This window comes from Paramormyrops kingsleyae, chromosome 6 (genome assembly GCF_048594095.1).
Source record: "Paramormyrops kingsleyae isolate MSU_618 chromosome 6, PKINGS_0.4, whole genome shotgun sequence".
Taxonomy (NCBI): domain Eukaryota; kingdom Metazoa; phylum Chordata; class Actinopteri; order Osteoglossiformes; family Mormyridae; genus Paramormyrops; species Paramormyrops kingsleyae.
The window spans coordinates 25,433,991-25,450,025 of NC_132802.1; the positions used below are offsets into that span (position 1 = coordinate 25,433,991).

General features: G+C 46.3%; 1 protein-coding gene across 1 annotated transcript in view; it reads right to left on the reverse strand.

The window, feature by feature from the left end:
• The window catches only part of col7a1 (collagen, type VII, alpha 1), a 71,944-nt gene continuing 55,909 nt past the window's right edge, over positions 1 to 16,035 (reverse strand). Inside the window, exons 83-116 of the mRNA XM_072713213.1 lie at positions 15,460 to 15,495; positions 15,248 to 15,292; positions 15,132 to 15,164; positions 14,950 to 15,012; positions 14,819 to 14,854; positions 14,579 to 14,659; positions 14,214 to 14,282; positions 11,568 to 11,603; positions 10,976 to 11,035; positions 10,754 to 10,798; positions 10,634 to 10,669; positions 10,320 to 10,355; positions 9,784 to 9,843; positions 8,876 to 9,001; positions 8,599 to 8,670; positions 8,328 to 8,363; positions 6,453 to 6,512; positions 5,949 to 5,993; positions 5,668 to 5,703; positions 4,492 to 4,527; positions 4,325 to 4,381; positions 4,037 to 4,108; positions 3,322 to 3,393; positions 3,036 to 3,071; positions 2,796 to 2,876; positions 2,606 to 2,659; positions 2,315 to 2,368; positions 1,995 to 2,057; positions 1,703 to 1,765; positions 1,501 to 1,617; positions 1,251 to 1,328; positions 830 to 883; positions 630 to 678; positions 1 to 68 (exon numbers count right to left, since the gene is read on the reverse strand). Of these exons, the coding sequence (XP_072569314.1) occupies positions 1 to 68; positions 630 to 678; positions 830 to 883; positions 1,251 to 1,328; positions 1,501 to 1,617; positions 1,703 to 1,765; positions 1,995 to 2,057; positions 2,315 to 2,368; positions 2,606 to 2,659; positions 2,796 to 2,876; positions 3,036 to 3,071; positions 3,322 to 3,393; positions 4,037 to 4,108; positions 4,325 to 4,381; positions 4,492 to 4,527; positions 5,668 to 5,703; positions 5,949 to 5,993; positions 6,453 to 6,512; positions 8,328 to 8,363; positions 8,599 to 8,670; positions 8,876 to 9,001; positions 9,784 to 9,843; positions 10,320 to 10,355; positions 10,634 to 10,669; positions 10,754 to 10,798; positions 10,976 to 11,035; positions 11,568 to 11,603; positions 14,214 to 14,282; positions 14,579 to 14,659; positions 14,819 to 14,854; positions 14,950 to 15,012; positions 15,132 to 15,164; positions 15,248 to 15,292; positions 15,460 to 15,495 (1,965 nt within the window). The remainder of the gene's footprint in view (positions 69 to 629; positions 679 to 829; positions 884 to 1,250; positions 1,329 to 1,500; positions 1,618 to 1,702; positions 1,766 to 1,994; positions 2,058 to 2,314; positions 2,369 to 2,605; positions 2,660 to 2,795; positions 2,877 to 3,035; positions 3,072 to 3,321; positions 3,394 to 4,036; positions 4,109 to 4,324; positions 4,382 to 4,491; positions 4,528 to 5,667; positions 5,704 to 5,948; positions 5,994 to 6,452; positions 6,513 to 8,327; positions 8,364 to 8,598; positions 8,671 to 8,875; positions 9,002 to 9,783; positions 9,844 to 10,319; positions 10,356 to 10,633; positions 10,670 to 10,753; positions 10,799 to 10,975; positions 11,036 to 11,567; positions 11,604 to 14,213; positions 14,283 to 14,578; positions 14,660 to 14,818; positions 14,855 to 14,949; positions 15,013 to 15,131; positions 15,165 to 15,247; positions 15,293 to 15,459; positions 15,496 to 16,035) is intronic.

Below are 16,035 nucleotides of genomic sequence, written 5' to 3' on the forward strand. Positions count from 1 at the left end.
TTAACCACCCCCCCCCCCCCCAACCCACCTCTCACGCCCCCCCAGGGAACAATACTTACCTCCGCATGCTGAAAGACAGGCGGGGAACAGAAAGCAATATCAGTGACATTGATATTTGACATCGCGTCAAAAGATGGAGCTCCGGCACAACGATGCCAATCGGAAACTATATCCATGACACACGTGTGAAGGCAGGAGCAAGTAATTACCATTTCCTGTTACTGAAAAGTTCAGCATCTCCAAGACGACATTTAAACTAGGACAAATCTGCAGTGCTTGCCATAGGATTTCATAAGTACTTCACACATATGAGAAACATGACTTCACACGCATTATGGAAATATGTTGTAGATTATGGTAAAACATTCATCAAATTGCATTTATTTAAATGATGGCAAAAAATAGATATACATTTACACTTAAAATCCTAAATACCTGGTTATATCCAGGAATTAACGGCTGAATTCGGATTTGACAGCAATGAAAATACTACATTTTAGGGACGCTTGGAGAAAAGCTGTACAGAAGTAACTAACTGTTTGCATATTTTTGCTTTCTTAATTATCTCCATCCAGAAAGAGACTCTGGATGAACATGATTGAAAAAGGTTTCATTTTTCTATGACTCACCGCAATGCCTGGCCATCTCTGAGCGGACGTATGTGCGGATCTCATCTTCCTGGAGGATGAGTGATGCAGACAGAGAGAGAGAGTGAGAGAGAGACAGAAATCAGAACGACAGTGTCTCTGCTCAGAGAGACTCATGGTGTAACCCGGAATGCTCTGCTTGAAACGTCGCTTGGTTAGCCAGAGCTTTGTTTAGCACTGACCGTCATGCCTGGCTCTCCTGAGTCTCCCTTGGCACCATCCGGACCGATATCCCCCTAAAATACAGGACGGACACTTCACCTGTCATTGACAGCACACTTGGGACTCCTTTGAACAGGACATCAGGCCGGTAATCCTGTAAGCTACTATCAGAACCATTCTTGAATACCAAAAATCCATGAATAATAAAGCAAGATGTATTCCCACCTGAACACGAAACTTGCCTTATTTACCCGCCTGATAAATACTTGCTAAAACAGTTTTAGGACCTGAACTCTATGCGTCCCATCAGTAAGGTTTTGTTTTTCTCCACCAGGTAGGTATAGGGACCCCAAATATATGATGACACCGCGAAAGTCCGCCGGCACTGTTCCACGGGGATAACTGACAGCGTGAGGGGAGCGGAGGTGCGGTGGAGCTCACCGTTTCGCCCCTTTCTCCGGGGATTCCTGGGATGCCTCGGGGTCCCAACATGGCCGGGCCAATTGGCCCACGTTCACCCTTCGACGACACAACAATTCATCAACATCTGTACAGTGCACTGCTGCAGCACAGCAGGGTTAAAACAATGCAGTGTGATAGCAAGGAAAATACAGCGATGCAGCAGCTCAGAGCAATTTAAGGGAGTGAAAAGCGAAGCGACTGAGAAAACGACGGGGGAACTTGGCCGTACCTTCTGACCCTGCAGTCCTTCCGGGCCTTTGGCACCAGCCGCGCCCTGGGGTCCTGTTAAGCCTGGGGCTCCATCTGCACCCACAGGGCCAGGGGGCCCAGATATCCCTGGGGGCCCCTGCTCAACAAGCCGGGAGGGGAAAACAGCACTCAGCTACCTGCCTCTCTGCTGGGCAGGAGTTAGCAGACGGTCTGACACTCACCCGCTCTCCCTTCTCACCCTGCATTCCTTTGGGTCCCTGCAGTCCATCAAAGCCTCTGTCTCCCTGAAATAAACAGTCAGCTCTGTCAAAAGACAGCACAAAGGCAGAAGGCAGGCCCGCACGGACGCATGGAGGCACGTACAAAGAGGCACACGTAGCCTCTATTTGCTTTATTTCCTTCTATTCTAACAGCATTTACTCATGCACCAGTTCCCCCTTTTCATTCATATGCTTCTGGTTTTTCTTTACATACATTCCCTGTGACCCTCTGTACCCCCTTCTCCAGTGTTACCTTGGGGCCAATCAGCCCTTCTTTTCCAGGTGTTCCTGGGGGTCCAGCGGACCCCACTTCTCCCTGTTACAGACACACAAAGCTTGACTCAGACCGCATCACACAGTCTGTCCCATTGTCCATTCTTTAATGACAGCAGATAATATTGACCAGTCATCCTTAAAAACTTGAAACATATTGATGACTCTGCTGGGGCAGCACGGGTTTGTGTGACACCACTCAGACAGATCGTTTTAAGTAGCATGAATTAGAGGTCACATATGAGATGGGCTATATCTGGATATATGGAAGATGCCTGTCAGGACTTGTATGTCTCCCACCTGCTCCCCTTTCCGTCCCGGAAGGCCAGGTCGCCCATGGATACCGGGGTCCCCCTGAGTACACAAAGTCACAAAGTTTCACTAGAAACATCCATGAAGCACAGATGTGGAGCGAATCACACACTGGAGCGAGTTATTGGATAGATATTCTTCCACATGATCGTAAAGAGTCAGAATGTCTCTTTGCTTGTGATTAAGCTGTGATCACCAAGTAGAAGATTGCAAGTTCGATCTGTAATCTGACCCAACCATTAAGGATCATTCAGGCCAGAAAACTCATCTCCGTCCCACCTTCTCGCCTTTGGGTCCGTCGGCTCCGCAGACTCCCTTCGGCCCCCTGTCTCCCTGCCAAACCGAGGCAGCAGCATGGAATTAATCGCGGTGTCAGGCGCCAGAGCAGAGGCGATAAGCGCTTTAATAGCAGCTTTCGCTCTGTGATAAACCTGCTCTTCCGCACAGTCGAGCGTTTAAGCTTTCGTACCTTTAGCCCTCGTAGGCCGGAGAGGCCAACGTCACCCTTCTCTCCTCGCAGCCCCGGCAGCCCGTCTTTGCCCAGTAAACCCTAAGGAGAGACGATAAGTCAGACAGTACAGTCGGCAAACAGCCTCCGGGATTCGCGGAATGAAGCACTGCTTCCCAGCATTTTGGGGGCCCATCGACAATGGAGCAAAGTCCTCTGCCAATTAAGACCCCGCCAGGGGATTGGTGGGTAGATACTCACAGACTCTCCAGGAAGTCCGGGCTGCCCAGCTTCTCCCTGAACACCAGACAGAACATCAGAACAGCTCCCAGACTCATCCAGAGTCTCATAAAAGCAATGGCTTCACACCTCTGCCTTTACTTCATGCGTACATACTGTATTACTATAACATATTACTTCTATGATATAGACCAAAACAGAGGTTAAATGACCTATTATCAGTTAATTATTCACGTATGATAAGCTGTATCGGTCGTAAAGCCCCCTCTCACCAAAAAGCAGAGAAAGTCAGACAGAGACAGCCTACCTTCTGCCCCCCAGGGCCACGTGCCCCCTGGAAGCCCGAGGAGCCCCTCTCTCCCGGCTCGCCTCTCAGGCCCTGACAGACACAAACAGTTTAATGACTGGCTGCTGTGGAGTACGACAGTTTGAGTTTCCTGGTGATGCCAAGGCTAGAATGAGATCATATTTATTCAGAAAGCATGAATTCTGCTCAGGAACGTAACAAGTGACTCAAAATTATTTTGAGACAGCTTCCATGTCACAGCTATCCATTTCGTCACACTGCCGTTGGACTGCGGCATGCTGCCCATTCCGTTACAGCTACCCATTACATCACGCGGCTCATTACATCATGCTGCCCATTACGTCATGCTGCCCATTATGTCATGCATCCCATTTCTTCATGTTACCATTCTGTCCTGATGCCCATTCAATCACGCTGCCCATTCCATGAAGCTATCCATTTTGTCATGCTGCCCATTCCTTCACTCTGCCCATTTCATCACGTAGCTCTCCCGGACGTAATGCATCACATTGCAACTCACTGATAGCAAAATCCTCTTTGCCATTGTCTGCTCATTGTCTGACTAGTCTGGTAACACTTAGAATGAAACGGCAGACGTGCTTGTGGACCTCACACATACCATACCATAATCCAAATGACAAGGCTTCTCTTTCGATAAACACTTGGAATAACAATGGCCACTGCATGTATTTACTGTAAGAATAAGGTAACTCACCTGCTCCCCTGGTGGGCCCTCCTGCCCCTTTAAGCCCTTCTCCCCTTGTGTCCCCTTGGGCCCCCGTTCCCCCTGAAACAGTGAATCATGGTCACCCTTATGAGACCGTGGATGTTTTGTGGGAATTGCTTATAAAGTCTGAACAGTCCTATATTGCTGCCAAACAACACTGCAGATCGTTTAATTCGCAGACATCCCAAAAACGTATAAAGAAGACAGGTCTGCATTACACGGGCCCCGAGACTTTAGGGCCCCGAGATTTTAGGGCCCCGAGAAGCGGCCGCTCACCGTCTCTCCTTTGTTTCCTTTCTCTCCTGCTGTGCCGCTGACCAATAAAGTCTCACCCTATGCAACAGAAGGCAAAGTGGGATGAACTGCCAATTCAGATACACTAAATACACACCAAGACGTACTGTATACAGTACTACACCTGTATATGTCTATGAAACACCCACCTTTTCGCCTTTGTCTCCATGTGAACCACTTTCTCCCTGAGATTAAAACAGAAATAAATAGACAGGGATACCTAGGTTAATGATCAGGATACATTCTTAGAATTCAAGGATATAAACTGAAACATTTTAACATTGAATAAATAAGGATAAGTGGAAACACAAGCAAAAACAGAAGAATATCAGACACTTAGTCAATGATATTATTAAATATAAAGTGATATACAGTATGCATTCATAATTTGACATTTTGTATGAACAGCTGGGCTGGTTCTTCTAACATCTGCAGCTTTTTGGGAAATGTAACCATCAAGGATCAATTGTCATTTCGTTTTTCGCTCATGAAGTAGCTCTTGGTCGTAGGATATTATTTCTGTAACTCCCTGCCTATCTCCGTTCATTATATTGGTCATTCAGCTCCATCACTTGTACGGTTGCTGTGATACTTTTTTCCTAGGCTATATGGGTAAAAAGACAAGAAACTGTCTTTTTTTAAATAACGTAGCCACTGTTGTACTTAATAGCTGAATGCATGTATTTCGTAGGAAGCGCATCAAACACTAAGGAAAGCGCGATGCTTCCAGGGTTATTGTGTGAAGCTGAAGACTTTAGGGATTTACTGCAGTTGCCCCATTCTGGCAAGCGACTGTTTTAATGAGTGTTAGTGAAAGTGCAGGATAACGAAACAGCTTTGAACGGGACAGTGTTAAGCTAGGCCCTACGGTAATTATGTTTAACTATGGGGTGCCACATTGGGTAGCACTCTCGCCTGAAGCCTCCACGCTCACGGGTTCGAATCCAGCCATCTGCTCTCTGTATGTGGAGTATGCACATTGTCCTTGTGCCATGCCGGGATCCTCAGGTACTTCGGCGTCTTCCCGCAGTCCAAGGACACACAGGTAGATGAACTGGCAGCTTAATATTGTCCACTGTGTACTTGTGGGTGGGAATGTGTGTGTGTTTTTGAGCCCTGCGACGCGGCAGCCTCCCAATCGTGATGTACCCCTGTCTCGTGTCTTGTGCTGCCTGGGATGGGCTCCAGGCCACACCTGTGGTCGTGTCCTGGTAAACGGCATGTAGATGTACCGATTTTTTAATGATATAATTTTAATATCATTTCACGTAGGGAGGTGGCGGCAAACAAAAGGCGGAATTCCAGTGCCAAGAGGCTTTTCTCACCTTGTCGCCTCTCTCTCCCCTGCTTCCTGGAGGCCCCTAAAGAAAAGTTTGCATTTTCACTAACGCAAGTGAGCACCACAAAGTAGCAGCAGGAGAAACCCTCTCAAACCAAGATGTCATTCAAGGCAGTCGCGCTGAGATCACACACAGACCGGCTTCTTTTCAAGTGACACCTTTCAGCTCTACTTCAGTGTCGGGGGGGGGAGAGTTTGTCAGGCAGATAGTCATGTGACTGACAGAGGCTTGAATTCATGCATATATACAGCAAAGGGAATAGTTACTATTGGGCCTCTTTCACCATCCAGTCCAGCACGACCTTCCTCGCCCTGAAACACAAATACAAAGTGCTTAATACTCACAGTATTCTCTCACAGACGCCAGTGTAACATAATCCCACCCCATGTGACAGAAAAACCCCACTATACTCACAAATAGCTCTCCACAGAAACAACACTGTAATGGGGCCACAAGCAAAAAAACACAAATGCCCCTGTAATGTAATGAGGGATGTTGGAGGGGAGTGGATACCCTGACAGATTCAGGGGGCCCAGCACCTGACAGGGGCCCTTCGTCACATAAAAACCAATGGGGGCCCCAAGGTGACATTCTTTCAGGGGCCCCAGAATTTCTAGGCATGCACCTGAATGTAATCACAAGCAGAGCAGCTCTCCACAACAACACCACTGTGACATAACTACAAGTAGTGATGGCTGATGATACAGGGTACTTGCGCAGGTGTGTCATACACAATATGACTGATGGACGGACAATTTGCGTCATCTCACCCTCGGGCCTGGGTCTCCCCTCTCTCCCCTTGGCCCAGGCAGACCCACTCCCGTCTCCCCCTGTGAGGAACAACAAATGGGGGAAACAGATCCTCAGTGTCTCACTCTCCAATTAGAACATGATCTCTGTGACTCACACTGTAAAACTCCCTTAACTCTACCCAGGTTTCAGTTTTAGATTATAAACATTTATACACTGCCTTATACACTGCCTTGTACACTGTCTAATACACTGCCTTACATGCTGCCTTATACAGTGTCATATACTGCCTTATACAATGCCTTATGCACTGCCTTATACACTGCCTTACATGCTGCCTTATAGTGTCATATACTGCCTTATACACTCTCTTATACACTGCCTTATACCTTGCCTTATATGCTGCCCTATACACTGCCTTATACACTGCCTTATACGCTGTCTTATACGCTGCCTTATACACTGTCTTATACACTGCCTTATACACTGCCTTATACGCTGTCTTATATGCCGCCTTATACACTGCCTTATATGCTCCTTATACACTGTCTTATACACTGCCTTATACCTTGCCTTATATAGAATAGAATAGAATAGAATAGAATTCAACTTTATTGTCATTGCACATGTCACAAGTACCTGGCAACGAAAGTTTGCATCCATCCAGAAAGTGCTTTAGCCATAATATTTACAAAATATATATTAGCAATAATATAGATATATAGACATATTTCGAAAATGGGTCTATTATAGATATTAGGATACAAAAATATGAGTCTATTACAGGTATGTTACAATGTACACGGTATAAATGTATGCTATGAATATGCTATAACTATAAGTATAATACAAGTTATAAACAGTTGTAGAATTATAATTCCGTATTGTACAAAAATGATTGTTTATACAGCATTTACAGTAGTGCAGTTAGGTCAGGAGACAGAGTTATGCTGTCTTATATACTGCCTTATATGCTGTCTTATATGCTGCCTTATACGATGCCTTATACGCTGTCTTATATGCTGCCTTATACGCTGCCTTATACACTGTCTTATACACTGCCTTATACGCTGTCTTATATGCCGCCTTATACACTGCCTTATATGCTCCTTATACACTGTCTTATACACTGCCTTATACCTTGCCTTATATAGAATAGAATAGAATAGAATAGAATTCAACTTTATTGTCATTGCACATGTCACAAGTACCTGGCAACGAAAGTTTGCATCCATCCAGAAAGTGCTTTAGCCATAATATTTACAAAATATATATTAGCAATAATATAGATATATAGACATATTTCGAAAATGGGTCTATTATAGATATTAGGATACAAAAATATGAGTCTATTACAGGTATGTTACAATGTACACGGTATAAATGTATGCTATGAATATGCTATAACTATAAGTATAATACAAGTTATAAACAGTTGTAGAATTATAATTCCGTATTGTACAAAAATGATTGTTTATACAGCATTTACAGTAGTGCAGTTAGGTCAGGAGACAGAGTTATGCTGTCTTATATACTGCCTTATACGCTGTCTTATATGCTGCCTTATACGATGCCTTATACGCTGTCTTATATGCTGCCTTATACGCTGCCTTATACACTGTCTTATACACTGCCTTATATACAGTACTGCCTTATACGCTGTCTTATATGCTGCCTTATACACTGTCTTATACACTGCCTTATACACTGCCTTATACGCTGTCTTATATGCTGCCTTATACACTGCCTTATATGCTCCTTATACACTGTCTTATACACTGTCTCATACATTGCCATTCCACTGCCTTTCCTCTGTCAGACTGGCATGGTCCTGGAGGTGGGCGTCATATGTGTCATCAAAGCTGCCTGAGGAGCCTGGAGAGAGCGTGTCTTACCTTGTCCCCTTTGTGCCCCGGAGTCCCAGGAACACCCTGTGAGTGACAGACAGACGCAGACAGACACAGCTTTTAAATTCCTAACAAGCACAACTAAAGAGAATCTACCCCTGCGCAGGCTTCTCCTGTTCTGGGCCTCTGCTGGTCCTGCCCAGATCACGAACCTGAGTCAGCTGCTTATCTATATTCATGCGGGTAACTGGGCACCAGGTGTTCAATATTTCACTATTTTGGAAAAAAGGCTGTAATCCGCTGCAGGGTTGATGCATACCGACGGGCCGGCAGGTCCAGAGGCTCCTGGAGCCCCAGGGTGTCCGTCCTTTCCGGGGAATCCCTGAGGGCCCTGAGCAGCCCGGAGACAGAGGGGTGGCATGAATAAATCACTCAATCAGACACACACACACACACACACAGAATACAGAAGCAATTAACTCTGTGTAATCAGATTGATTGTACCCTGAGCGCTTTGTCTTTTTGTGTTAGATGGCTGAATCTTTCTGAAAACATCCTAAAAACGCCGAAGAGCTTTAGCCGGGGGTCTGTCTTACCTTCACGCCGGGGGGCCCAGGAGGACCAGGCTGCCCGTTCTCCCCCCTCTGCCCAGCAAGGCCAGGGGTTCCTGAAGGACCCTGTGGCCCGGAAGGACCTGGGAGACCTGGCGATCCGTGATCTCCCTAAAAAAGGTTCACATGTAACAAAGGGCAGGAACAGCACGATGAAATGTGAGAAAGAGGCACAGCATGTAAGGGAGTCCGTCCAGGATCACTCCGCTGTGTGTCCGGAAGCCCTGAGACGGACGGCCCCCCAGCCCGGACGCCCCTGTCTCCTGCCTGTATTTCCGACCAGAACTGCAGTGACCCTGCACTGGTTATGCGGTTTTTGGAAACGGATGGATGTAGCGACCAGCTAATGCTACAATTTTTTCTGTACTTTCAGTATTTGTAGATTATAACAAGCAACATTTATGTCCCCATTATCAGTTCCAGAAGCCAAGAAACTAAAATAAAAAAAAGATAAAAACCAATGTAAACCGGCGACAACATTATGAGCTTGTTTTCATGTTTTTTTTCCTCTGGCATTTCCTTACAGCTTCAAAAGCACACTGGAATCCTCTTCCCTCTGCAGCATGTTATTTGAGGTCACTTTTAAAGGGATAAAACTTTAATTTACTTTGTAATTTACTTGTGCAAAATGACTAACATAAACCTTTTTTCCCCCGCGCCAGTAAATCTCTCCGTTGCCATGGGAACCGAGGCTGTCATATCTGCAAGGTCCTTGAAGCGCTGCAGACAGCAGGCAGCGTCACCAAACAGTCACAGCTGTCATCGGCTGGCGTGGGTGCAATGCCTCCCTGCCTGCACCGAGAGGCGCTGGTGCGCTACCTTGCACTGATGACGCTGAGTGTGAACGGGCAGTACCCCCCTGTGTGGCTGTGTGTGTGATGCACTGGACTCACCTTCAGTCCCAGGGGCCCAAGCTGACCTTTGGGGCCAGGAAGCCCCATTCCGTGCTCCCCCTGAAACAATAAAAGGCGAGTTTTTAAGAAAAGAGGTCATTGCCACTGCCTTTTACCATCTCAGAACAAAGACAACTCAACACATCCTGAGGCTTAAATAGCAGCTAATTTTTCACCTGCCAGGAATCTGTCTGCACAGATCAGTTTAGCAGGACAGAGCAATTTATGAAACGTTCTTTCGGGCCATCTCTGAAAAAAAAAAGGGCTCAACATAGTTCTATATCCCTAAATTGGACATCAATTGCAAGAATGTGGTTCAGGAAAAGGAGGGAGACAGGCACAGTGTACAGTGGACAGAGAGACAGTAAACTGTACCAAGATTCAAGCTGATCCAGAAGGTGAAGGGATAGAAGTCCAGTTTAATTGGTGGAGAAAAGGAGAGAGAGAGAAGACAAGATGAGTGAAGCTCTAACGTATACCACACAGGAGAAAGTGAAGAGGGAATGCGGGGCGTTAGGGAAATCTGGGCCTCATACTTTGTCTCCTTTGGGCCCAGGCTGACCTTTTTGTCCCTGTGAGACACACAAACAGAAAAAAGACAGGGAATAACCAATCAGAAGGATAGTTAAGACACATTCAGCAGGGGCTCCGCCCCTAAAAATGCTGCCTGTTTTCTGTGGATGCTGCTATTACAGCACTTTCAGCAGCTAAAGATAAATGACAGTGACTACTGACACGACCCGCGATGAGATCTGATGCGAGGTACGTCCGCTGACTTGCAGAGCGCCATAAGCTGATATACTGATCAGATTACAAGTGCGTGATATTTCACAATCAGTAAATCACTCACATCCTCTCCAGGCTCCCCAGGGTCTCCGGAGACTCCCTGTAACACAGAGAAACACATCACATCACATCACTTTATGGTCAGTCATACGGCACATCTCCAGTGTGGATTTTATGTACTCACTCTATCCCCCTTGACACCAGGCAGACCCCTGTCTCCTTTAGGACCCTACAAGACAATGCACACATATTTTGCAAGACTATTTTGAGGTCACCATTGAAGTGCTCATTTTTATACAACTGGCCCTGTACCGACGTGAAAACACTGCGAAATCATCAGCGGTGAATTAGGAAGTCAGTCGTAACCCTTTGATCCTGAGACCCCCACCTGACTCTTCTGACTCACCAGTAATCCAGGTAAGCCCCTTTCACCGGATTTTCCTGGTAGCGATTCACCAGGATCTCCCTACGCCAAGGAATAGAAAGAAGATTTGCTTCACTGCAAGAAGCAGCTGCTTATCTAGTTTATCCAGCTGCTTGTGGCAGAAATGAGAAATGAGGACTTCTACATTAAAGCTGACCATGCAAGGAAGGAGCTTCTGAACCAGATTGCTCGTCTCTTTGTTTTGATTTAGTCCTTAAATGAGTAGACCTGCCCCATCCGACCAGCACACAAGTCTTACAACAGCTTCCACACTCTAAAGCCACATACAACAGATGGGTACGATTACACAATAAGGACTCATATCGCCACAGTAGTGCAGGTAAATTTGTACTCTATAATAAAACATTTCCTGCAGCAGATTGTTTAATGACGGCTCCCGTTTACGCTCTGTGTTCTTCTCTATCCCCCAATGTGCGATTTACTTCCAGACTCCAAGACAAACACTCCACCATGAAGTCCTCTCAAGGTGCTGGCTCATTAGCATCGGTCGCATTTCATTTGCACCGTTTCTCCACTTGCTTCGCCACACTCTGGGAAATGATCCTTAACTCACCGGCTCTCCTTTCTCACCAGGTGGTCCAACAACAGCCTGCAGCAAGGAGACACAGAGGATACAGGGAAATCGCTCCCTTCATTCAAACAGATCCTCCTCTAAAGGGCACAGTACATTCTGTGGAGAAACATCTAATGGTTCACAGCATCCATACTCCTTTCTGAGGACATATTTTTAATCACGCATTTCTTATAATGCTTCCTCTGCAGCTCCATGGTCCATAAATTCTTTGCGATGTGCCCATCAGTACTTTGCTTATGGGCACCTGGCTGCTACAAAGCCATCGTTCTTGGTGTGGGCATCCGTCTCTATGCAAGCTATTTTATATTTCCTCATAAATGCCATACACTCGGGGCTCCTGCTACACCCACATATTTCATTCCCTCCCTGCATGAAGTGGAAGACGTGTCAAATATTATCTGAATAGGAGGCCGGCCTCCCAGTTAGTACAGGCATAAATTATTTGAGATGCATTCATATGACTGAGAGGACGTATGTCATTCTGCAACTGCCTATTTGAGAGCAGCTGTGCCGCGAGTGTCAAGTGTTGACTGGGGAACAAAATAATAGATCCAATCATTAGTGGAGTGAACAGTAGCTGTGGCATCACTGATGGTAAGAGAAGTGGAAAAAGTGGCTAAATGAACACAGGCCACTGAGAGACTTCGGCTCAGCGATGCAATTCGTACTGTGCCCATCTGAGCACAGGCTCCCCCTGGTGTTCAAACATGGTTTTCCAGGGAAACTGGTAAGTAAGCAGAGAGAGGTACGGGATGAAAAGAGCCTCGAGAAATGTGTCTTGGTGCAGGCACTAGACCTAGGGAGGGGGTCCCACTTGGTAAGTTTAGCGTGATTGTCGATGATCAGTAAATTTGACCAGCTAGGGGGGGTGACTTACGTGTGATCATTCGTGATTTGAAAAGTGTGTGTGGGGGGGGGACTTTCAATCATTTGGGTAAAAGAGGCAGGGGTTCAGGCACCTTCAGACTCCCCCACACACATCACTATATGACATCACTAATTTACAACAATCCCTGGGGGGTGACTGTCACCATCTGAATAGTCCATCCATCCACCTGCGTTTGGTAACACAGGTGACTGAGCTGTAAGAGTGCTAGTGTGCCACATCACAAAAAAATAATAGTATTTTAAGTAGTATTTTTCCTATTATCTTTACCATGCAATTTTTACAGTCATATTGATCAATCAAGAATTTAAAAAAAAATGACCAAAATTACAGAGCTTAAATATATATCGCAATATATGACAAGACTAGCAAAGATGATGACTTAAAGCAATACCTAACAGTGTTAGGCTAACACACTTTGAAGAAAAATTAATACCCCAGCTAATTCCTTAACACAAGTCAATGCGCATAGAATCTAATTTGGATATCTGCTTTTATGTCAGATGCATCTGGTAAAATGCATTTAATCAATGTGAAAAGGGAAAAGAATCAAAAACGAAGTTCTGAAAGGGGCGGTAATACATTGATAAAATGCATGTCCCAATGGCCAAGGGCTTTACTTTCTGCTGTAGAGTGAGGAATAAGATGAGAAATATATTAAGGTGTGTGGAACGTAGGAGGCGTCACTGGGCACCATGTGTGAGTGACAGTTATACTCTCCTCGTCCTGTGCACTGTGAGCTACTGTCACAGTCAGTAACCCCCCGACCCCCCCAGCTGGCCACCGGTCCACTGCATCAGGACTCCATGCAAGATGGAATGCTCCTTTTAAAAGCAGGAGACACTGAGTGACAGTCTCTGTTATGGTCCGAGCACTGGGTGAATGACATAAACTGTCATCAGTCAGTGGTGTCCAGTAGACTGTGGAATTTCTGTCAGTGAGGGTCGACGAGGAGTTTCCGGTAGGGGGCAGCACTGACCTTCATAGAGCAGAGGTCAACAAAGAAAGGGTACAAAAAAATAGTTGTATTTGTAGTTATACACACTTTCCTGCATATACATAACTCATTATTGAACGAGCACACAGACTAATTCCAGTGCACGAAGTCAACCAAACACTGGGCGAAGAAGAGAATTCATCCAGTGCACGAAATCAACCAAACACTGGGCGAAGAAGAGAATTCATCCAGTGCACGAAATCAACCAAACACTGGGCGAAGAAGAGAATTCATCCAGTGCACGAAATCAACCAAACACTGGGCGAAGAAGAGAATTCATCCAGTGCACGAAATCAACCAAACACTGGGCGAAGAAGAGAATTCATCCAGTGCACGAAATCAACCAAACACTGGGCGAAGAAGAGAATTCATCCAGTGCACGAAATCACCCAAACACTGGGCGAAGAAGAGAATTCATTCAGACCAAAAAGACAACATCTGCCCTCTGCTGGTCTGGGGGAATATAATTGCTGTACACTTGCACCGACCGCGACCGTCTGCATACACAGCAAACACGAGCCCGGACCATTATGGAGCGCAGAACAGTGAAGTATGAACTAGGCTTTATTCAAGGAAGACAGGACGTTTCTAAGGAATAAGAGTCGAGAACAGGACAAAGCTGCAGGAAGCTGATCCAAGGGAAACTGAATGTGAGTGAATTACTTTTGACAGAAAACAGATCAGACGTGAATGCTGGAATACTTCTGGTATAAATTCAGAATACTCTGGTAACCAAACTTACCGACCCTGGGGGGCCACGGTCTCCCTGCTCACCCTTCAGACCTGGGGGGGCTCCAGGACCAACAATACCCTAACAGACGGACAGACAGATAAAAAGAAAAATTAAAAATGAATATGGCCAGTTACACTCCCCATGCCGTGTGGAGAAAATAATCACTAGATCTAAAACTTAAGTAAACAAGAGAAACATCCATGTGCTATATTGCACATCCAGGACATTATATAGACACTCGCATACAAAACTATCATAGGCAGAATCTGCTCACACATTATCGTTATTGGATCTCCACCCCCCGTGTTTATATGTGGATTTCTCCCTCCATCTTTCCCTCCTTCTTGGTCTGTACTCAGCCACATCATGTTCACCTGTTTTCCGGGGAGTCCTGCGGTTCCCTCCTTCCCCGGTACTCCATCTCTTCCCGGGACCCCCGGTTTGCCAGCTTCACCCTGCCAAAAGCATGAAAGCAGTGCTTGCCTGACACACGAGCACACTGACTGTGAGGGACGGGCCAGAGCCGGACTATGCAGTGCAGTGCAACACCCATATTACCCCTGAACAAACAACGCGTGTCTCAGCCGAGACGGACGCCACTGAACATCACTCACCACTTGTCCAGGCAGGCCCGGCGAGCCTTGTAATCCCTGAGGCAGAAACAGCGTGAGTGTGAGAATGTCACCGGTGCTTCATGTATATTTGGAGGCTTGCTGAGTGATGGGGTGCCGAGGTGTTTGCTTACCGTGGCCCCTGGGGGCCCTGAAGATCCAGGCAGTCCCATGGTGCCCTGAGGACCAGGAGGTCCCTGCAACAGGAAAGACAACGGGGAGCACAGTCATAAATGCCCTAACCTCAGATAAACATAAAAGCAAAGTGTGGATGTCAGGAGCGGCTTAGCTGCTGCTGCAAACCCTAAGGTCTCACCTGGATCCCGACTCCAGCCTCTCCCTGATTACCCTGCAGTTGACAAAGACCAGCACGGTGAGAATAAGACAACGCACTCCCGTCTTGTATCTCTGTACCTGAAACGGGAAGCTAACCTTAACTCCTGGTGGACCAGACACACCAATGTTCCCAGCAGGACCCTGTGAAAACACAAAGCACATCGTTACACTGACATGCCAGTGGGCCACGCTGAGCGTCCTTGATAGGACATGCCTATGAGAGTTCATGTGCGTGATGATGTCACTGCAATGTGCTTGCATGCAGTCTGGCTGCGTGGGATTCTGAGATTCCATTGTGCAGAACTCACGGGAGGTCCTTGGATTCCAGGTTCCCCAGGATTTCCCTGAAAAACATCACCCCCGTTCAGCTTTTGATATCATGTATTACTATGCTGGCTTACATGGCAATTAACTCATTAACTTGCATATAAAAGACAGACACAGACAACGACATAGACAGTCTAGCTGTGAGAAAAGTAATGCACGCATGCAGACAGTCGCACACACACGACGAAAGCGACAAATCACCGTGTGCTGGTTATTACAAAAGTAAGCTAAGAGTATTTAGCTGAGCCAGAGCAGCCCCGATTCAGACATCAACCAAGCATGTGAGCGCCAGAGTCTACATTCCATAAGACACTCATGTACAAACTCAGAACATGTCCAAGGGCTCCTCAAACACTGGCTGCTTCTCATGAGGTTTTACTGACATCTTAAATCCACCCTCCTTCTGCATGTTTATTTGTGAGGATCTCTCTGCTGACCCCAGGGGCAGCCAGGTAGTCTTAAGAAAGAAATTATGATTCTGTCCCAGTCAATGTTTCAACACTGCCTCCTTCTGAGCCTTAATTCTGCAGCCATTGCACTGCAGTTTTTATGTCCTT